At 51.8% G+C, this 21211-nt stretch overlaps 1 protein-coding gene across 2 annotated transcripts in view; it reads left to right on the forward strand.

Moving 5' to 3' along the window:
• The window catches only part of MAPKBP1 (mitogen-activated protein kinase binding protein 1), a 58726-nt gene that overhangs the window by 33924 nt on the left and 3591 nt on the right, over nucleotides 1–21211 (forward strand). Inside the window, exons 4-29 of one of the 2 annotated variants that reach the window (XM_058541315.1) lie at nucleotides 7563–7625; nucleotides 7851–7908; nucleotides 8675–8845; nucleotides 9433–9570; nucleotides 9829–10011; nucleotides 10590–10750; nucleotides 11557–11746; nucleotides 12338–12484; nucleotides 12703–12878; nucleotides 13829–13920; nucleotides 14190–14315; nucleotides 14692–14762; nucleotides 14920–15041; nucleotides 15319–15394; nucleotides 15507–15618; nucleotides 15796–15859; nucleotides 16115–16249; nucleotides 16457–16593; nucleotides 16794–16849; nucleotides 17945–18181; nucleotides 18645–18811; nucleotides 19044–19189; nucleotides 19311–19508; nucleotides 19677–19761; nucleotides 20062–20345; nucleotides 20571–21167. In XM_058541315.1, coding sequence (XP_058397298.1) covers nucleotides 7563–7625; nucleotides 7851–7908; nucleotides 8675–8845; nucleotides 9433–9570; nucleotides 9829–10011; nucleotides 10590–10750; nucleotides 11557–11746; nucleotides 12338–12484; nucleotides 12703–12878; nucleotides 13829–13920; nucleotides 14190–14315; nucleotides 14692–14762; nucleotides 14920–15041; nucleotides 15319–15394; nucleotides 15507–15618; nucleotides 15796–15859; nucleotides 16115–16249; nucleotides 16457–16593; nucleotides 16794–16849; nucleotides 17945–18181; nucleotides 18645–18811; nucleotides 19044–19189; nucleotides 19311–19508; nucleotides 19677–19761; nucleotides 20062–20345; nucleotides 20571–21167 — 3992 coding nt within the window. The remainder of the gene's footprint in view (nucleotides 1–7562; nucleotides 7626–7850; nucleotides 7909–8674; nucleotides 8846–9432; nucleotides 9571–9828; nucleotides 10012–10589; nucleotides 10751–11556; nucleotides 11747–12337; nucleotides 12485–12702; nucleotides 12879–13828; nucleotides 13921–14189; nucleotides 14316–14691; nucleotides 14763–14919; nucleotides 15042–15318; nucleotides 15395–15506; nucleotides 15619–15795; nucleotides 15860–16114; nucleotides 16250–16456; nucleotides 16594–16793; nucleotides 16850–17944; nucleotides 18182–18644; nucleotides 18812–19043; nucleotides 19190–19310; nucleotides 19509–19676; nucleotides 19762–20061; nucleotides 20346–20570; nucleotides 21168–21211) is intronic. The other variant, XM_058541316.1, reaches the window with a different exon arrangement.

The raw sequence follows: 21211 nt of genomic DNA on the forward strand, positions 1-21211 counted from the left end.
CGGGAGGGTGCGGTGGAGGGAGATGTGTGTGTCAGGCAGAGGTGGATTGAAGTCTCTGGACAGAGAACCCTCAGTTTTAGTGGCTCCTGCATCTCTTCTTCAGAGTTTGCCCTTTGCTGTTGTTTTCCCCACAGGAAGCGCACCCCTCACCTGTCACACTTTAAGCCCCTCTGCTCTAGGCGGCCAGGCTGGTCCCCAGATAGGTAGCCTCTTTGAGGGACTCAGTTTAGTTTAACACCCATAATTGACTTGGGCCCCTTTTCTAGCTGGCTTGGTAGAGGGTTCAGGGGCTTTAGAGGCTAGCACAGCCCCTGTTGCCACTGTGAAGACACTTTTTTCTGAGAGTGGGTTTCTCTTGACCCCCAGTGCCAGAGCACAGGGCCTGGCCTGGGTGAATGCTCTGGGCAGAGCAGCTACTAGAGTGGGTAGTGTCCTGGAAAGGTGACTGCCCTACCCAGCAGCCAAGAAGAGACCTCTTGGTTGCTTTAAGTAGGATGGAGGAGGGGAAACCCAGCTCTCCTGAGAAGGCCCTCCGTTTATTCAGCTCACATTGGAATTGATGCTGAGATCCCCAGCTCCAAAGCATTGGACCGGGCGTGAACCCACAAAATCTCCTGAACTGTGTTCTAGTGACTTCTGAGCTGAAGGAGCACAGAGCTGCGTTCTTACTCTCTGTGGCAAGCCCTATGTGGGGGTTTGCCAGGGAGTGTGTGGGGCAGTGGAGAGACTGGCTAGACCGGGGAGAAGAGGATGCTTGGACTTGGTGCCCTGTTGGATGTGAAGCCTATGCAGGGGCACTCTCAAGTGTCAGTCCCCTCAGTGCCTTTTCTCCTGGTTTCCCTGCAGATCTCACACCTGAAACTGAGGGCCCTTAGTGCTTCCCAGAACGGTCTATTCATCAATACATCCATTCATTTGTTCAGCAGATACTTGATGAAAACCTGCTCTGGGCCAGACACTGTTCCAGGCACAGGATGCACAACAGTGAATAAGACAGATGGGGTCACTGCTTTTGTGGGGCAAACAGACAGTAAGCATGTAAGCAAATAAGAGAACAAGATAATACCAGAGAGTGATAAGTGTTCTGAAGAAAATAAACCCAGGTGATGGAAGGGAGAGTAAGTGAATAACTGGGAATGGGATGGGGGTGGAGTGACTTTAAGATTGGGTGGTCAGGACTCAGTGGAAGGTCACATTTGAGCTGATGTCTGAACGACAAAGAGGAATCAACACGTGAAGATCTGACACCAAAGTCTTCCAGGTGGAGGAAACCTCAAGTGCAAAGGTCCCAAACAAAGGAGGAATCAGTTCACTTGTTTGAGGAGCTAAACAGAGGCCAGGCGTGGTGGCTAGACCATGGCGAGTGAGAGGAAGGTGGCTCAGACACTGCCATTTTGATCCGCCTATAAGTCTTGCAGCTCACAGAGATCCACCTCTTGTCCCAGAAGGGAATGTGTTTAGAGTCTCTCTGAGCAGAGAGAAGCATACTGTTAGCTCTGCACCATGGCTATGTTATTCACTGGGCTATTACTACCAAGTCTTTTCTCATGCCTTTGAGCAGGGGTTTGTGAAGCATCCCAGAAACGGAGATTCCAGTCTCATGGCCTGGCCTAAGAGGGTTACTTATTTGGAAGGCACTGGATTCTAGGTCTCTAAAGAGGACCACAACCAAGCATGCCCTAGGAAACATCCTAGACTCATTATCTCTTAGAATAATGAAAGCTATAAGATTTCTCCATTGGGAGTGAATCTAAGGAGAGAGAGTTCGTAATTCCACTCCTGAATGAGGACCCTAATGAGTCACTAGTATCCAGCAAATCCTGTATGGGATATCGTAGTTGGGGTTTCTGTTGCAACTGCTGACCCTTTGGATAGTCCTTTACTTGTTATTGGTGCACCAGAGTACACTTCAAGAAGATGGCTAGGAGCGCCATGCTGGTGACTTTGTATGTTAGCTTCTTCAGTTCTCTCAACAGTTCTGTGAGGTAGGTATTATTATTCCTATTTTACCGATGAAGAAACGGAGGTTCAGAGAAGTTAAGAAATGTGCCCAGGGTTACACAATATGGTAGTAAACAGGTCTGCTTGACCCCAGTTTTCTGTTCTTTCCATCATCACACTGCCCTCGAGCGTCAGTGAGTCCTAAAAGTCTAAGGTAGGGGAGAACCATGGACCTGCCCTAGAGCCTGCTACTCACGAGGTTCCTTGGCAGTCAGGGCTTTGAGATCTGGTAGCTAGTGACTTAAAGATTTATTTACTCATTCACAAATAGTTATTAAGTGCCTATCTTCTAGGCCCTGGGGATGTAACAGTAGACAAAACAGACAGAAATACTGCCTTCCCAGAGCTGGGAGTCTAGTAATGAAGACAGATCCCCCCATCAAAAAAAGTAAATTACATAGAATATTACAAGTTGGTGTGTGCTTTGGAAAAAGTATAAGCAATAAGCAGTGAAAGGGAATAAGAATGTGGGGTTGTAATGTTAAACAGGGCTAGAGGGTGAACATTTGAGCAAGGCTTGAAGGACCTTTGGCATGCCTCTGTGAGTCCCCTTCTGATTTTACCTGGTCTGAAGAAGAAATTCTAAGATGCGGGGTCTCTGCTCCCTGTATGTGCTGCTGTATTCGTTGCTCATCCCAGAGTTAATTTGTTTCTGCTTTCTGGAAGATGGAGAGTGGTAGGAGGTGGATCCTGTGGGAGTGCTGGGCTCTTTGTGGTGGCAGCAAGCTTGGACTTGTCCAGGGAAAAAGGCTGTTGAGGGCTTGGCCCTTCCTTGTTCAGAGAAGTTCCTGGGCGATGGGCCCAGCACATGGTACCGGTGTTCCACCATGTGACCCCCGGGCAGAGGTCCCGAGGGACTGAGACCTCACCGTCTCCCTGCACCTGTACCCTGGGGTTCTGAATTATGGGACTCAGCCGGTTGGGCTAGCCCTGCCCTTGTCATTGAGGATTTCAGCCAGCACTGCTGCAGGGGCATGTGAAGATGACTGCCTGCTGTACTGGGCAGGATCAAGGGATGTGGAGGCAGAGGGCCAAAAATTGATGCAAACTGCGCCCCACCCTCCACTCCCTAGCAGACTGAGGGGCTTGCTCAAAGGTGAGGGAAGACTGAGGAGGCTCCCACATCAGCAGCTATGAGCTCTCTTCTCTTGGGAGGACCTCAACAAGCTGGGCACAGGAGGAACCTTGGATGTCTTTGCCAAGTTTTGCCCTCATGTTAACATCTGCATTATTGTCCCACAAGTGGAGCTGTGACCGTGGGTTGGTCTCTTTCTTCCTCTGTCTCTGTTGTAAGGTTTCTAAATTTGAATAATTAGAAGTAAAAATTTCCGCTTAAGGGCCTACCTCTGTGTGTGTGTGTGTGTTTCCCTCCTTTGCTTTACTCTTCCATGCTACACCTGAGAATTTTCCCAGCTATACTGGGGGTGTGTTGGGGGGGTGTTAGAGAAGGGAGAGGTTGGCTCACAGCCAGTCATCTTTCTGTCTACATTGTATTTTTACACACACGCTGCTCTATCTCGTCTTACCACCATAAAGTCAAACCTAGGGGAAGGAGGAAACAGAAGATATTGTGGCCCAGCAGGACTCAGAATTTGGGTGCAATGACTTGGAAAGTGTTTTAAGCAGTCTGATGCACTGCCCTTGAAAGGTCACAATGCTGCTTTGGGATGATGGGTTTAAAGGAAAACTCAGAAGCTTACAGTAGAGCCCTCATCACTTACTTTTTCTGGATTTGGAATGTGGCTGGCTGGAATATGCATCGAGTCAGTTCATGTCAGATCAGCTCTCAGCTGAAGCCCTTTGCCATGGTTTATCTGTAGCTGATCAGAAAGCTAGGTAGCCTGTAACCACTCAGACTAGAAGTCATTGCTAGAGAGATGAGCCTGCAGAGGGCCTCCTCATCAGGTCAGCACAGATAGTGAGAAGATTCAGAAAACATCAGTTTGCACAAAAACTTGCTGGGCTCTTCTTGATGGTGGCAAGCCTGGGGGTATTGTTTTTCACACACTAAATGAAGTATTAAAATCTAAATATCTAAATCCATGAACTTTGAACTATAACTGCTCTAATTTTCATGCATCTTGTTCTGATTTCCAAAAATCCTGTAGCCTAAATCCTTTTTCCCTCAAAGTGCCCCAGTCTTCTTTCTTTTCAGAGGCTCCTGCCCTAGCACCGTATGCATTAGGTCAGTATGCTTCCTGTGTTTCAAGTCTCTCTTCAACTTCAATTTTCTCTTCTTTCCCCTACTCACTCCACTCTGCTTTTCTTAGAGCACTCCTGTTGGAATGCTGACTCTATTTTGCTTTAGCTGAGTGGCTTTTGAGCAAATGACTTCACTGCTCTGAACTCGTTTTTGCATCTTAAAGTGGGAATAATTGTACCAGCATCACAAGATTATTGTAAGGATTAGCTAAGACCACACATCTAAGGTGCTTAGCAGAGTGCCTGCTACAAAGTGCTTGATAAACCCACCCTCTTATTGCCCCACTGGGTGAAGAGCAATAGACCAGTCACTACAGGAAGTGGAAGCCTTCATGTTCAGGGTTCATTGAAACTCTTGTGTGGTGCTTTTCGGCTTAGCCAGGAAATGTCACTTCCATTATCTTTCCATACTTTTCTGTGCTGCTGTGCTAGACACTTGAGGTAGTTTCTCCCTCAGCATTTCCCCTTCCTTGCTACCTTCCAAGCTTATCATCTCCTAAGTGAATGAAGATATAGATATTTTTCTTTCTCCAAACTTAACCCAGCTTTCCTTTCTTGGCTGCCTTTCCAGAACAAAAAATAAAACCTCCTTTCAAGTTTTTACCATTACTCAGATCCTAACAGGACTCCCCTCCATTTTTCCAAAGGAAAAACCTGACACAATCCCTTGGCAACTCGTTCCCCACTGCCAGGAGCCACCTTTCAGCTTTCTTTCCATGCTCCAGGAGTAGGAATAATAAAATTTGCCATTTGTTTGGCTCCTACTATGTGTCAGAAAAAGATCATTTAATCTTCACAGAAGTCCTATGATCTAGATCTGAGTGTCTCCTTTTTTACAGATAAGGAAACAGGCTTGTGACTTACCTAGGGTCACAAAGCTGTACATGGCAGAACAAGGACTCAAACCCTGGTCTCTGACTCCAAAGCCCACAATGTCCCCACTGCCCCACACTGCCTCTGAGGATTCACAGGTCCTCGCTCCCCCTTTCCATAGAAGATAGGTGGGGCGTGGAGTAGGGAGGAGAGCTGGGGCCTACTGATGCCCCACCAGGACCAAGCTTGTCGACCAAGGGAGGCATTCATCCATTCAATAAATGGTTCTTGAACATCTGCAATGGGCCAGACTCTGCAAGTCACAGGAGACAGAGCAGCAAGCAAAAACAAATCCAGTTCCCACCCTCACGGAATACACAGTCTAATGGGTGAGATAATAAAAAATAAATGTTAAATTGCAATTGTGATAAATGTTACAAGAGATTGATACAAGTGTGTTAAAGAGCATATACTGAGGCTGTTTGACCTGAGATCTGAAAGAGGACTAAAGGTTAACTAGTTGGAAAAGGGAGGGAAGAATATTCTAGACGAGGGAAATGGCTCCTTCAAAGACCCTGTAGTGGGAAGAACCTAAGTTAAGTTAAAAGAGGTGAAAGAATGTGGTTGGAGCATGTTCCAGGGTGAGGCTGGAGGGTGGGCATGGGTCATACCACCGGGGGCCTTCAAAGACACTCAAAGGAGTTTGGTCTTAGAAGCTCCCCTGGGATTTTCAGCAAGGGGGACATGATCAGATCAGAGGTGTGCACATATTTGATGTAAAGAGCACTGGAAGTCAGAAGACCTGTGAGTCCTGGCTCTGCTCTTTATCGGAGCCTAGGTTCCTGAGCCTAGGTTTCCTTATCTCAAAATTTTGGAGGGTTGGACCAGGTAATCTTTAAAGTCATCTAGCACAGTGCATTTAATTCCTTCCATCCTTCTTTCCATCTCTAAGTTTCTATGAGTCTATCTCTTTTGGAGGAATTAGACCCCCTGTATCCTGGACTGCCCTTAAGACAAGCTGGGCAAGTGTGCATGGATGTGTGTGTGCGTTTTGGGAGGGGAGAGGGAGAGTGATGGGACACAGAGTTTCCAAAGCCATCTGATTTTTGTTATATTTTTAAAAACTCTCCTGACATGGCATTCTGGAAGGGAAGCAGGAGACTGGAAGATGGTATAAAGAGAAAGGAATGAGGAAAGGGGAACAAGGAAAGTTAGGAGATGGGGAGAGAAGGAGAAAGAGGACAATGAGGAAGGATTTAGGGGAGGGGATTAGAGGAGAAGGTGATGTAACTCAGGAATTCCAAGGCTGTTGGTCACCCTGGCGGTTCTAGGCATATCTGGTGTACCTCAGAGATCCCAGCATCCCCAGTGATTACCTGTGGAATTTGCATATTGAAGTGGTCTATTGAGCCTAAGATGCTAAGCACTCACTAGCAGCTTGTACCTGCCTTTGCTTCAAATTTCTAGCAAGCAGTGGGTTTCCCACTAAACAAGGCTGGTCTGGGGAAGGTAGCCCTCTGCTCATTCTCTCTCCGTCCTCTTACCTGGTGCAGCAGGCTGTATGCTTGCTCCTGTCAGCTAGTTACAGTGCTGATTAAGTGGTGAGGCAGAAGAGGCAATGCGCCCAGGCCTGCTGACAGACAAGGAGCCTAGGGGGAACACTGCCTGGCTGTGGCTTCTGGCTTCTTGCTTTGACTCCTACCACCTGGCCTCCTCTCTGGAGCTGCCTTTGGACAGTGAGTCTGAACCTGATCCCATCCAGCCTTGCCACCTGGATGGAGAGTGTGCTCTCAGCCCTTCTCTTCATGGCAGGCAGTTCCTGATTGCCTTTTGGCAGTCTAGAGGGCCCTTCTCAGGCTTCTTGGGGCCAGGGATTCTCAGGGCTGTGCCCAGGAGCTCCAAGGCACTCAACAGGCTTCCCCAGGCCTTCTCGGGTTTTCTGTGCCCCTCCCCCTAGTCTTAATGAGCCTCCCTGCAGTTCTGGCCGCATGCCTCCCACTCCCTTCTTCATCTGATGCTTAGAGGGTGTGGGGGACCAGCTCCTGCCAAGGACACATATGGGTGCACACGTGAGAGGCCTCACCCCTCCTTTAACACAAATGCTTGACACACATGTGGCTCCAAGCCTGTGAACTGGCTGCACACTTGTGGCCTGCTTTGCCCAAATCGTGTGTGTTCTTCCCTCCTGCACCCTTCCTGGGCTATGTGTAAGGGACCTCCCCTGTGGGGAGGCCTGTGTCCCTGCTACCCTTTATGGATGTGACCAGAGATGGTGCTGGTGCTTAGGGACCTGGGGGTGCAGGCTTGCAGGGAGCCCTTTCACCCTCCTGGGGCTATAGAGATAGGCCCTTGTGGGTGGGGAATGGAAGCAAGAAGAGCAGATTGCCAGGAGAAAGCAGCCAGTTGCCCTCCGTGGCACGTGGAGCCCCTCTGAGCTTGCTCCACCTAGCTCCCTCTGCTGGGGGACCAGAATTCCCAGGTGGCCTGGGAGCTCCTGTGGGAGCTGTGGTTTGGTGCTAAATCTGTTGTTTCACTCATCTCCCCAGGTGCGTGGTTGTGCTGTTCAATCCCCGGAAACACAAACAGCACCACATCCTCAACAGTTCCAGGTAAACGGGTCAGGGCCACCTCCTCCTCCTGGGGGCTGTGAGAAGGGCACTGTCTGGGGTCTCTATGGCTTTGGGGGCTGCGACCTGGTTGAGTCCCAGGGCCAGATAGGGAAATGCCAAATGTGCCATTGATGTCCGTGGGTCTTGCCTTTTGAGGGGACTGTGAGGGAGCCAGGCTTAGGCCAGGCTGCCCATGCCCCTCTGAGCCTGCCTCATCTCTTGCAGGAAAACCATAACTGCCCTTGCCTTCTCCCCTGATGGCAAGTACTTGGTCACAGGAGAGGTGAGTGAGGAAAGGGGGCTGCAGTACTCTGAAGGGGGAGGGTGGCCTGGCCTCAGCAGAGAGCTACAGTCCTAGGCCTAGTGAGGCTGCTGCTGCTCTGGCTTCCTGAACAGATGCCAAATTCTGGTTTTTGCTGTACCTTAAAACAGTGGTTTTTAAGCATTAGTGTGTATCAGAATCACCTGGAGGGCTTGTTAAAGTGCGCATTGCTGGGCCTACCCCCAGAGTTTCTGATTTTATAGATCTGGAAATCAGACCCCAAAATTTGCATTTCTAACAAATTCCCAGAACGTGCTGATTCTGCTGGTTTGAAAGGATTTTGTAAACCACTGCCTTAACATATTCCTTATCCCCGGAGGCCCCCTGCTGGGCCCATGAGGAATACCTCTACCTTCTCAGTCTCTTACAGGGAGGCAATTTGTGGGGCAGAAGTAGACATGAGTAGTAGGTAGTGGTTCTCAACCCTGGCTGCCCATCAGAATCACTCAAGGAGCTTTGAACAAACACAGAGGTACAGACCCTCACCTAGAGATAGTGAACAAAACCTGGGGCCATTTTCTCCCTGATAATCCTTGTGGTCCTGAGGTGTTTATCATGTTTCCTCTGTGCCTTTGCCCTGTATAGCACTCTGCTCCTGACTCTTGGCCGGTGGGGGGGTCATTAGAGAGATTGTATCCAGTAGCTGTGGGGGTGGGGGTCCCCTCTCTGAAAGGCTGGGGAGGCTGTATGCCTCTGGCCCTCACTTCTGGTTCTTGCCTCCCTGCAGAGTGGGCACATGCCTGCCGTACGGGTTTGGGATGTGGCTGAACATAGCCAGGTCGCAGAGCTGCAGGAGCATAAGTATGGTGTGGCTTGTGTGGCTTTCTCCCCTAGTGCCAAGTACATTGTCTCTGTGGGCTACCAGCATGACATGATTGTCAACGTCTGGGCCTGGAAGGTGAGTGGGCTGGGTGGGCTGGCCTGGAAGCCTCATGGGGGTCCAAGGGCCAGTTGGGGAGCCAGGAAGTTGCTGACCTGAGCCCCTTCACTCCACCATGCTGATCTCAGTTTCATTTTAGAAGATGATCTGAAGCAGAAAAGAGCAACTGTGGGAGCTGGCCCTGTGGCCTAGTGGTTAAGTTTGGTGCGCTCCGCTTTGGCGGCCTGGGTTTGGTTCCTGGGTGCAGACCTACATCACTTGTTGGCAGCCATGCAGTGGCGGTGACCCACATACAAAATAGTGGAAGATTGGCACAGCTCAGGGCGAATCCTCCTCAACAGAAAAAAAACAAGAGCAACTGTGTAGCCAAGCATATTGGTAGAAAGAGGCTAGCTTTATGCCTTTGAGGACCTCCAGAGGAAATGAATTTCTTCAACTCCTCTAGAAAGGGATTCTCCTCTCTCCCCTCTTTTTCTGACCAGAAAATCCTGGAAAGAAACATTTTTTCAAGTACAAATCCTATCTAACCCTCCGCCATCCTCAAAGCCTCTTTTTTCTTAGCCCTAAGGGGCAGACCGTGATTCTTCCTTTGGTTTTCCCTCCAGAAAAACATTGTGGTGGCCTCCAATAAGGTGTCCAGTAGGGTGACAGCAGTGTCCTTCTCTGAAGATTGCAGCTACTTTGTCACTGCAGGCAACCGGCACATCAAATTCTGGTACCTCGATGACAGCAAGACCTCAAAGGTGAGAACCTGAGCCTGGAAGTAGCCATCAGGGCCAGGGCCTGCTCAGCCCACCCCAGGAGACCATGGTGCTCTTGGGCCACTCTCTGCTTGCTCAGCAGCCATACAGAAGTTCTGAGTGAGCTAGATGCTATCTGGGCTGAGGAGTAGTCTCAAAGAGCAAGGGGGCGCTTGCTGCTTCTCTTCCCTCTCCCTAGGGCCTGTTTCCAGGGGCAGGCTCTGGAGTGGACGGGTGTGCAACAGTGGTGTGTCTCCACAGGTGAATGCCACTGTGCCCCTGCTCGGCCGCTCAGGGCTGCTGGGGGAGCTACGGAACAACTTGTTCACAGATGTGGCCTGTGGCAGAGGGAAGAAGGCAGACAGCACCTTCTGCATCACGTCCTCAGGACTGCTATGCGAGTTCAGTGATCGGAGGCTTTTGGATAAGTGGGTGGAGCTGAGAGTAAGTACCTCTGTCCCAGTGGGTAGGGGCTGCCCATGTCTCAGCTCAGGGGAGAACTGATGCCTGTGGCTCCACATCAGGGGCTGGGCCCTTGTGCATGCAGGAGGGGACCCCAGGAGAAAGAAGCTTGGGGGAGCCAGAGCTTGGCCCAGTTCCAGCCCGTGGAGATCTGTATAACTGTCTCCTCTCTGCTCTCTTTCTGTCTGCCTTTCCCCTGCTTTCCTCTTCTGCTCAGAACACAGACAACTTCACAGTAAGTGGTGCCTAGAGCCTCCTCTCTTTCTCATGCTGTTTCTTTCTCTTTGCTGGGCTTTTCCTACTTGCCCTCTTTGCGAAAACCTCTAGTGCCTTAGAGGAATTCTTGACTCCCATCCCTCAACTGCACATGGCTGTGGGCCCTCTGGCCACCTGCTCCTGGAGGGAGGGGCATCTCTGGATAACAGCTGAGGGTCTCAGGCCAGAGCAGCTGGGCTGTTTTTCCCTCGTCCGTGCCTTGGCTGGTCTCTCCTCTTGGCAGGTGACTGTTGAGGAGGGTTTGGGCTGGTGACCCTTGCTGACCTGAACCCCTCTGCCTGCAGACCACTGTGGCCCACTGCATCTCTGTGAGCCAAGACTACATCTTCTGTGGCTGTGCTGATGGTACCGTGCGCCTCTTCAACCCCGCTAACCTGCACTTCCTCAGCACCCTGCCCCGGCCCCATGCTCTGGGGACAGACATTGCCAGTGTCACTGAGGCCAGGTGAGCTGTGTGGGCCTCCTGCCTCCATTCAGAGCCTCACCCTGTGCCCAGCCTTCCCTGGCATGCTTCAGGGAACAAGGGGAAGAGTGGATTGATGCCCCACAGATTACCAGGAACACTTCTGAGGACAAACAAATTTGGGTTTATTGGTACTTGTTGCAACCAAGGAGACTGCACACCATGGGGAACCGGGGAATCTATCAGTAAGTGGGTGTTAGGAGGGGCTTATCGTAAGATTTGGGCGTTAGATGATTTTAGGAATGGTTTAAAGGATTGAAGTTTTGCTCTGGTTGGATGCTGTTGGGAAGAGGGGACAGTTCTACAATGGGACATCTTAATAATTTTTATTTAAAAGGTGGGAGGAAAAGTATGAGGCTAAAGCTGTAATTGGTAAAGAAGCAGGAGTCGGTCATGATAGACGAGAAAGGGTGATGTTTGGTCATTTTTGTGATTTGCACAGTGATCTTGGGTTTATCTCTGCTCAGACACGATGACAGAGTAATCTTGTTTTTGTTTTGCTCCATCATTGCCACAGAGTTACGTTGTCTGAGGTTGGTGTTCTGTGACATTGTGTTCATTAGGAGAACACCATGGCCCAGCAGCTAGTGCCGGGTCAGCTCCCAGCTGACGGCTGTCAGGGGCTGCTTTTTTTCTTTTTCAAGCAACTGCTTCCAAACCTGCAGGTCTCGAGAAGGCTCCCTATGCTCTGCTCCTTCCTTTGTGGGTTGGCTTCCTTTTTCATTCCCTCCAATCCCCCATTTCATCAGCTCTTCACTCACCAATTTGCCCTGTCCTCTTCCCCACAGTCGCCTCTTCTCCGGAGTGGCCAATGCCAGGTATCCAGACACCATTGCCTTGACCTTTGATCCTACTAATCAGTGGCTGTCTTGTGTATACAACGACCACAGCATTTATGTGTGGGACGTGAGGGATCCCAAGAAAGTGGGCAAGGTGTACTCTGCTCTGTATCATTCCTCCTGCGTCTGGAGTGTGGAGGTATGTGGGCTGAGCTGGCTTGAGACTGACCAGGTTTGCTGAAATAGCATTGTGAGGATGGAAAGTTGGCATCCCCAAGTATAGTGTTAGGTTCCTGCTGCCTACTTGTTTCTCCAGCAACACCCTGTGTATCTACATATCCTCAGATGGGTCCTGAGGATTGAGCTTGAATTTTACTGCTTATATATCTCAGGCCTCTTCCAGTGGACAGGCCTCTTCCCTGTCCATCCTTGGCTTTGCCTTGTCCTGGGCTGGGTAATCTACAACAAGTTGCTGAACTTGACTGAGCCTCAGTTTCCTCAGCTGTAAAATGATGTACCTGATTCATCTAATTGTTCTAAGAATTAAATGAAATGATGTAAGTGGGAGACATAGAAGAGTACCTGGTACATAATAGGTGCTTGGTTAATGTGCTTCCCCTTAGTGATTATGAAGAGCCCCCAATAGTTAGGGCTTACTTACTGTATGACAGACACTAGGCTAAATCTTGGCCAGCGTTATCTCTTTCATCTCATTCCTTTCCATCTCCTGGGGCAGGCAAGAGATTGCTCCCTAAATAGAGATCTGACTTTGTTCCCTCTGCCCCTTCAGGTCTACCCTGAAGTGAAGGACAGTAACCAGGCCTGCCTGCCCCCCAGTTCCTTTATCACTTGTTCCTCGGACAACACCATCCGCCTATGGAACACAGAGAGTTCCGGGGTACATGGCTCCACCCTGCATCGAAACATCCTCAGCAATGTGAGCCCTGAGGCCTTAGGGCCTTTACTCCACATTTAGTACCCCCGTCTGCTCAGCCTTCACACCTCCTTCTCAGGAACTGGGTCTGCAGACCTTGATCTTCCAGCTCGTACTTGGTCAGGCTCTGTGAGCCAAGGGTTTATCTTGTCCAGCATTCCTCTCCTGTTGCAGCTGTATTGGATCAGGCCTGGCTTATCCACGTCTTCTCCTGCTCACAGGACCTCATTAAGATCATCTATGTGGATGGGAATACTCAGGCCCTGCTGGACACTGAGCTGCCTGGAGGAGACAAAGCTGATGGGTCTCTGATGGATCCCCGTGTGGGCATCCGCTCTGTGTGTATCAGCCCCAATGGACAGCATCTAGCTTCAGGGGACCGTATGGGCACGCTTAGGTAATGCTAGGCCTGGAGTGGGTACTGACTGCCTCCCATGGTGCAGGCTGGGGGAGTTAGGTCCCTAAGGATAGAGCTTTAGGGAAGTTTGGCTCAAAAAGATTGGGGAGGGGCCGGCCTGGTGGCTTAGCGCTTAAGTTCGCGTGCTCCGCTTTGGCGGCCCGGGGTTTGCAGGTTCAGATCCTGGGTGCGGACCTACGCACTGTGGCAGGTGTCCCACATATAAAGTAGAGAAAGATGGGCACAGATGTTAGGCCAGGGCCAATCTTCCTCAGCAAAAAAAAAAAAAAAAAGATTGGGGAACAAGATATTTATTGTATACAAGGGAAAGATAACTTTACAACAAAGAAATGCAGCAGAAACCATCTTAACCGAGTGATCGAGGTTATATCCTCATATGTGTGGATAAGAAGGACATAGCATTGTTTCTGTGTTATTCTTGCCAAAAATGTATAAACTTGGTCCAATAATGAGAAAACATAAGACAAACTCAAATTGAGGTGCATCTGAAGAGTAACTGAATGATTCTCTTCAAAAGTGTCAGGGTCATGAAAGATAGGGAAAGACTGAAAACTTACAGACTACAGGAGACTGAGAAGTAACAACTAAATGCAATTTGGACTCTGGATAGGATCTTGGATCCAGAAAAAGGACATTGTGGAAAAAGTGGTGAAATTCAAATAAAGCCTTTAATTAATAGTATTGTACCAATGTAAATTTCCTGGTTCTAGTAATTGAACTATTATTATGTAAGATGTTAACATTAGGGAAAGCTGGGTAAGGGAAATATGGAAACTCTCCATACTCAGTGCAACTTTAAGTCTAAAAGTTCGAAAATAAATACAAGTAAATTTTTAAAAGTTTGGAGAAGAAGATATAGGAGAGGGAGGAGAGTGAGTCTCTCCTTCAGCCTGGCAATGGCCTCTTCCCTCCTCTCTCTATCTTTGCAGGGTGCACGAGCTGCAGTCCTTGAGCGAGATGCTGAAGGTGGAGGCCCATGACTCGGAAATTCTATGCCTGGAGTACTCTAAGCCAGACACAGGTGAGGAGGATGCCTGGTACCTAGCCCAATGGTGCGGGGCTCCTCCAGTCTTGCTAGTGCCACTTGTCTATCCTGACTCTCGGATGTTGGGCTGAAAATCCTTTGAATCATTTGGTGTCTTTTCAGGTTTAGAGGAGGACAGCATCATCCCTGCTCCATGGTTCACCATGGAGGGGATATAGGGTTCAGTTCTTGCAGCCCTCTTTGGTGGACCCAGATAGGGGCCTGCTCTGGGCACTTGTGGGCTGATGGAGTTCTTCCAATCCCAGGTCTGAAGCTGCTGGCATCAGCGAGCCGGGACCGGCTGATCCACGTGCTGGATGCTGGACGGGAGTATAGCCTACAGCAAACATTGGATGAGCACTCATCCTCCATCACCGCTGTCAAGTTTGCAGGTGGGAGCAGGGCAATTGAGACACGTTCTGCCACCTACCACCAACATCCCCCACGCCTACTGCCACCTGCCTCCTGCCTCCATGAGATAGGTGTACCAGTCACAGGGGAGTGTTGGACAGCAGCTGGGAGGCCTGGGGCTGGATGGAAAGACAGGTGGAATGTAGAATCACAGTCCAAGGGACCCTGAGCTGACCAGGTTGGCTGAGGTTGGGGATAAAGGAAAGCCTAGGTTTGGAGGGAAGCATCCTGGTTTAATTGGTTGTCCCAGCCACGTAGAGTAGCTCAATAGGGGGAACATATGGAGGGAAGGCAGAGGAAAGGCTGACTCCCTTGAGGTGAGAACAGTGGGAACAGCTAGGTCCCCCTCCTTCATAGCCAGCGATGGGCAAGTCCGAATGATCAGCTGTGGAGCAGACAAGAGCATCTACTTCCGCACTGCACAGAAGGTGAGGATACGGGGCTTCCCTGAATGGAGCAGCGGGTTGGGGGGGTGGGGAAGGCCTCTACCATTCCCCTACCTGAGGTTGCAAGAGGTGAAGGGAAGTTAAAGCAGGGCTCTCTGGGCCTTGTGAGGCATTTGGACGCGGGGTCTGTCCCCTGCAGTCTGGAGATGGAGTACAGTTTACACGGACACACCACGTGGTACGGAAGACGACCCTCTATGACATGGATGTGGAGCCCAGCTGGAAGTACACGGCCATCGGCTGCCAGGACCGAAATATTCGGTGGGCATCCCCTTCTCAGACCGTCTGACCACATTCCTTCATGCCCAAGGGGGTCGCTCTAGGCAGCTCAGTCCCCACGTCTATCTTTTTGTCCAGGACTTTGTGCCCCCTTGAGCCTACAGAATGAGTACTTTGCCTCACCAAGAGGTGATAGCCCCTTTGGTGTTGGGGAGTGGCTCCCAGAGAGAACGGGGCTGGGAGTGAATGCTGGCGTTTCAGCCACCAGGTGTGCTTGATCATGACCTCCTCATGTGAATGAGAGTGTATTTCTTTACAGGATCTTTAACATCAGCAGTGGGAAGCAAAAGAAGCTGTTTAAAGGGTCACAGGGTGAGGACGGCACTCTGATTAAGGTAAAGGCCCAGTAGGATGGGCACCGGCTAGAGAATAGGGGAACAGGGGGGTGCTACATGGAGAGGGACTGGTGCTTCCTGTCCTCTTCTAGTTGTGTGTCCCACTCCTCAGGTGCAGACAGACCCCTCAGGGATCTACATTGCCACCAGCTGTTCCGACAAGAACCTTTCCATTTTTGACTTCTCCTCTGGAGAGTGCGTGGCCACCATGTTTGGCCACTCAGGTGAGTGTAGCTCCAATACTCTACCCCTGGAACTTTACTCTTTCTTCCTTTGGTTTCTTGGGACCCAGCAGAGCTGCCTGCTCCTCTCCTCCACCCAGCCCCCACCTCTACTGTTGGGACAGAAGCTTGGTTGGGACTTCAGGGTGGCTCATAGGCCGTATTCTTTGTTCTTCACAGAGATTGTCACCGGCATGAAATTTAGTAATGACTGCAAACATCTCATCTCTGTGTCAGGGGACAGGTGAGCAGAAGCCAGCTTCCCTGAGACATAGATTCTTCCTCTGTGCCACAAACACCCTGCTCCTTCCCCTCTCTTCACCTCAGTGATATCTTGGGAAGTAGGGCTGAACAGGGATATTTCATGGCTGGGCCTGACCTGACACTAGAGGGTGGCTCTGGTCTCCTTGCCAGCCCATGGAGAAGGGGAACTAATGGTGTTGCCACCCCCAGAGTCCTTACCTACCTCTTCTAACCCAACTCTGTGGCTCGACCCCAGCTGCATATTTGTGTGGCGCCTGAGCTCTGAGATGACCATCAGCATGAGGCAGCGTCTGGCTGAGCTGCGCCAGCGTCAGCGAGGTAGCAAGCAGCAAGGACCATCCTCTCCCCAAAAGGCTGCTGGACCCAACCGGTGAGAACAGAGTATAGGATATGGGCAAGTGGTGGGTGGGCATCGAGATGGCTCGCTGTGATCTCACTGCTCCTCCTCTTTGCTCTGGACCTGCCATTCAGCAACTCTGTTATCTTCCAATACCTGTTTCTCACACGCAGACCCATGATGTTGGCCTCTTCCCCCACTGAGTCTTCTCTCCCATGACCTTCCTTATCTTGGACTCAGGCACGAGGCCCCATCTATGCTCTCTGTTGGACCAGCTCTCTCATCAGATAGTGACAAGGAGGGAGAAGACGAGGGCACTGAAGAAGAAGAACTTCCAGCTCTCCCCATCCTTGCCAAGGGTACCAAGAAAGAACCAGGTCTGTGGAAGTCTGGTGTGGGGCCAGACAGGCACCAGTTTGCATAGTTTTGCCCTTTCTGGGACTGTGGGGGTGAGAATAGTGTGAGCTAAGGAAACTGGAGCATCATTGTGGTCATGTAGGGTATGGGCTGGTGTGGAGCCAGGGCTCCCGGGTCGGTGGGCAGGAGACACACTCTCTGATTGTCTGTCTCTGTCTAGCCTTGGTGCCCAGCCCAGCCCTGCCCCGAAGCCTGTCCCACTGGGAGATGAGTCGGGTGAGTCACCATCGTTAAAATGCCCTTCCAAGGTTACAAGAGGTGAAGGAAGGTAAAAGCAGGGCTCTCTGGGCCTAGCAAGGCATTTGGGTGTAGGGTCTGTCCACATGCTCCACTCCTTGTGTCTAAGGAAGGGTCTTGTGGGGGAAGTTCATGCAGCTGGGCTGGTCCCAGGTTGGGGATGACAAAGCCCAGATGTTTCCTTCCTGTGGGCCAGGTGAGGTGGCCTGCAAAGATTAGTCACCACTAAGGGAAGTGCTCCACTTGTTCAGCCGCCTCGGGGCCTGGGAGTAAATGTGGACAAAGAACAGGTAGAGGTGGGGAGTAGAAAAGGGGTGTCTGAGCTGAAAAGTTAGAACTAAAGTTAAGAAAATCAAAGGTCCAAAGAGCAGAAATCTGGAGAAACTCTAGTTCTAAAGACCCGAGGTTAAGAGGTAAGCTCAGAACTTCCAGAACAGTTGTTAGAGGAAAAAGGCCATAAGTAGCCTGAGTGGCTACTTCAGGGTAGCCAGAAGGAGGATAAAGGCTTTCAGAGCAAGCCCCAAGGCAGCCCAGCCCTCACTTGTCCTGTGTTGGGATTTCAAGTATCAGCACCTTTCATTGTCAGCAGCAGTTTCATGGGATGATGGTGGTGTGGTGTCTCTGGTGTGTTCTGACCAGGCGAGGGGTCTCAAGGCTGAGCTATTGGTTTGTCTTTGGTGCTGTGCATGGACTTGGGGGCTCCGTTGGGGCTGTCCTCAGAGTAGGGGGCTTTTAGAGACTCCCACCTCTGAGGTGTCTGTGATACCAGGTGAAGACTGAGACCAGAAGGTTCTCTTAGAGAGGACGCAGAGTGAAGCTAAGAGCATGAACTGTAGAGCAGACTGCCTGAGTTGTAACCTGCAGGCAGGCCACTTACTGTCTGTGGGACTTGGACAAGTTGCTTAAGCCCTCTGTGCTTCAGTTTTCTCATCTGTAAAAATAGGAATAATAATAGTACCTGCTTCAGAAGGTTGTTGTGAGGTGCCTGGGACACAGTAAGTCATATACGAGTGTTTGCTGATACTATTGTATGATTGTTACTGTTAGTTTTCTCCCACCCCTGCCACATACCAGGCACAGGAGACAGTGGAGTTCCTGGACCCAGCTCCTGCAGCCAACCAAGGACCCAGAAGGAGAGGGCGCTGGGCTCAGCCAGGCGTGGAGCTGAGTGTTCGCTCCATGCTGGACCTGCGGCAGCTGGAGACACTGGCCCCAAGTCCTCGGGGCCCTAGCCAGGACTTGCTGGCCATGACCCCATCTGGTCCTGGGAAGCATGGTCAGCAGGCCCCTGAAACCTCACATGTTAGCCAGGTGAGCCAGTTTTCTCCTAGCTCCCTAGAGATCTCTAAGCAGCCTTAGCCAGCCTTGTGCCAACAGCTGGGGCCTGAGCACTGGTCTGGCTATGCTTGCTCTGTCCCTGTGGCGCATGGGTAACTTGAACTGCAACGTCAGGGTGGGGCTGGCTAGGCTGCGTCGTATGGTGATTGGGGTGGAGAAGCAAAGGGTAGCCTTTGTCCTGAGCTGCCTTCCTTGGAGGGCTCATGATATTAAGTGGTGGCTGGAGGTTGGCAGCCCAGAGTGCTAATATAGTTCTTCCAGAAACTGAAGAACACTAGTTGGAGCCCAGCCTGGCTTCTTGGTGTCTGTCCTCAGAGTTGGAGTATGCAGCTTCCTCCAGAATTGGTGCACACTAAATCCTTGCCCACTTTCACCTCTTTTCCCAGACTCTCTCTCACATCAGCAACCCCAGTAACACCCCTCTGTGTGTTCCCAGAATGAAAATCCCCCTCGGCTTCAGGCTTCCCAACCTTGTTCCTGCCCCCACATTATCCGATTGTTGTCCCAAGAGGAAGGGGTCTTTGCCCAAGATCTGGAGCCTGCACCCATTGAAGATGGTATTGTCTACCCAGAGCCGAGTGACAGCCCCACCCTGGATACCAGGCAAGGGTCCTGCCCTCACCACACCTCCGGGGCCGTGCAGCCCCTAGTCTTCCCTTCCTTCCAAGTGTTCTTGAGTTAGGGGAGGACTGGCCCCAGGGTACTCAGGGCTTGCCCATCACTTTACCACTGCCTCATCCCCAATCCTGCTCACAGGTGGGGGAGAAGGAAGGCAGGAGTCCAGTGCTCACCTTTGCTCATTGCCTCTTGTTTCCCCTGCTGGCCTTCCTGCCAGTGAGTTCCAGGTGCAGGCACCAGCCCGAGGGACCCTGGGAAGAGTGTACCCAGGCAGCAGGGGCTCAGAGAAGCACAGCCCTGACAGTGCCTGCTCTGTGGATTTCAGCAGCAGCCGCCTTTCCAGCCCTGAGCACCCTAATGAAGGTGAGGCTGCAGCCCTGAGGGAGGGCCAGAACCATGCAAGTCAGTGGACTGAGGTGGGAGTGGAGGCTCTGGTGACAGATGGGTGCAGCATGCTACTTCTCTCCCCCTCCCCCACATCCAGACTCTGAGAGCACGGAGCCCCTGAGTGTGGATGGCATTTCCTCAGACCTTGAAGAGCCGGCTGAGGGTGATGAGGAAGAGGAGGAAGAGGAGGGAGGCACTGGCTCCTGTGGGCTGCAGGGAGGCAGCCCCCATACCCCGGACCAGGAGCAGTTTCTAAAACAGCACTTTGAGACTCTGGCCAATGGGGCTGCTCCAGGTGTGGTCAGAGGGCCAGCATTTGGTCACTGCAATCTGCCCTTCTCCCCTTCTTGCCTGGCTGAGAGGGAGGGTCCAAGGGCAGGTCATGCCCTGGGGTTGCCTTCTAGGGGAGGTAGAATCTGGGGCAAGGGCTTGCTTCAATATATGATTTCTGTCACCTTGGCAGGGGGCCCAGTACGAGTACCAGAGTGGACAGAGTCTCGGAGCATCTCTTCACGATTCCTTTTGCAAGTGCAGACCCCCCCACTCAGGTACCTCTCCTCACAGCAGCTCTTGCTCTCCTACGAGGAGCCCTGGCTCTCCTGACCTCCCCGTGCTTCCAGTAGGCAGTCCTGCCCCCTGGGGCAGCATGCAGCCCTCCTCTCCAAGGCTTCTGTCTTCCCATGCCCAGTACTATTTTGCAGTCCAAGTTTTGGGACAACAGGCCTGGCTGGCTTTGTGCCTGCTCTTCTCCCCTAGCACCTCTCTAGTGCTGTGAGAGCTTCTCCTCATCTTGGCAGGGAGGAGCCCTGAGCCTTCTCTGGGCCTTCTTCCACATTTCCTCCCTGTAGGGAACCATCCTCATCTTCCTCAAGCCTGGCACTGACATCGAGACCAGTCCAGGTGCTGCAGGCTTCTGGTGAGCAGCTGAGAGGCAATGGTGCCAATCCTCCAGGAGCACCCCCAGAGGCAAAGCCCTCCCCTAGAAACCCTAGCCCCCAGCAGGCAGCCCCTGTGCTGTTGCCACGACGCCGTCTCAACCCAGACAGCAGCCGGGCCCCGAAGAGAGTGGCCACAGCCAGCCCCGTAGGTGGACTCCAGAAAGCCCAGTCTGTGCAGAGCCTGGTGCCACAGGGTAAGGAACCTGGTGGGCTCAGCTCCAGGGTGCTGGGAATGTGGAGCACATGAGCATGCCAGAGGAAGGAGGACCTGATGTAGCCCTGATGTGTCACTGTGCTTGCCACTGAGTGTCCCTTAGTGGGTATGTGCAGGGCACAGCAGCTCCTAAAGAATTGAGCCTTAGCATCTGGGACACCCTTCCTCACCATTTGACCTGCATATATCTCTGTCTCTTCTGCAGATGAGTCCCCTCCACCAGGCCCATTGCTCTTACGGGGGATGGAGGCGCAGGAGGGCCTGCGCTCCCTGCCCCAGACTGAGGGCCGTCTGTCTCGGCCACACTCCTACCAGAATCCCACCACCAGTTCCATGGCCAAGATATCCCGCAGCATCTCTCTTGGGGAGAACCTGGGCCTGGCAGCCGCACCTCAAGCTCCTGCCCCCATCCGAGTCTCACCGCTCAGCAAGCTGGCCCTGCCTACCCGGGCTCATTTGGTCCTTGACATCCCAAAGCCGCTGCCTGATCGACCTACCCTGGCCACATTCTCACCTGTTACAAAGTGCCGGGCCCCTGGTGAGGCAGAACAGCCTGGCTCTCCAGCGGGCCTAGGAAAGACTCACAGCACATCTGAGAGGCGGGCCTGTTTGGAGGAGGGTACCACTCCCAAGCCTAGGACAGGGTGCCAGGCTCAGCCTGGGCCCACCAGCCCCTGTTCCCAGCAACTGCTGGTCAGCAGTCTCTTCCGAGGCCCTGAGAACTTGCAGCCCCTACCCCCTGAGAAGACTCCCAGCCCCATGGAATGTACCAGGCCAAGGGCAGCCCTGAGCCAGGACTCAGGTGTGCACAGCTCCCCAGCTCTCATCTCCTGCCCCATCCTCTCT

The sequence above is a fragment of the Diceros bicornis genome, chromosome 5, assembly GCF_020826845.1.
Source record: "Diceros bicornis minor isolate mBicDic1 chromosome 5, mDicBic1.mat.cur, whole genome shotgun sequence".
NCBI classification, from domain to species: Eukaryota; Metazoa; Chordata; class Mammalia; order Perissodactyla; family Rhinocerotidae; genus Diceros; species Diceros bicornis.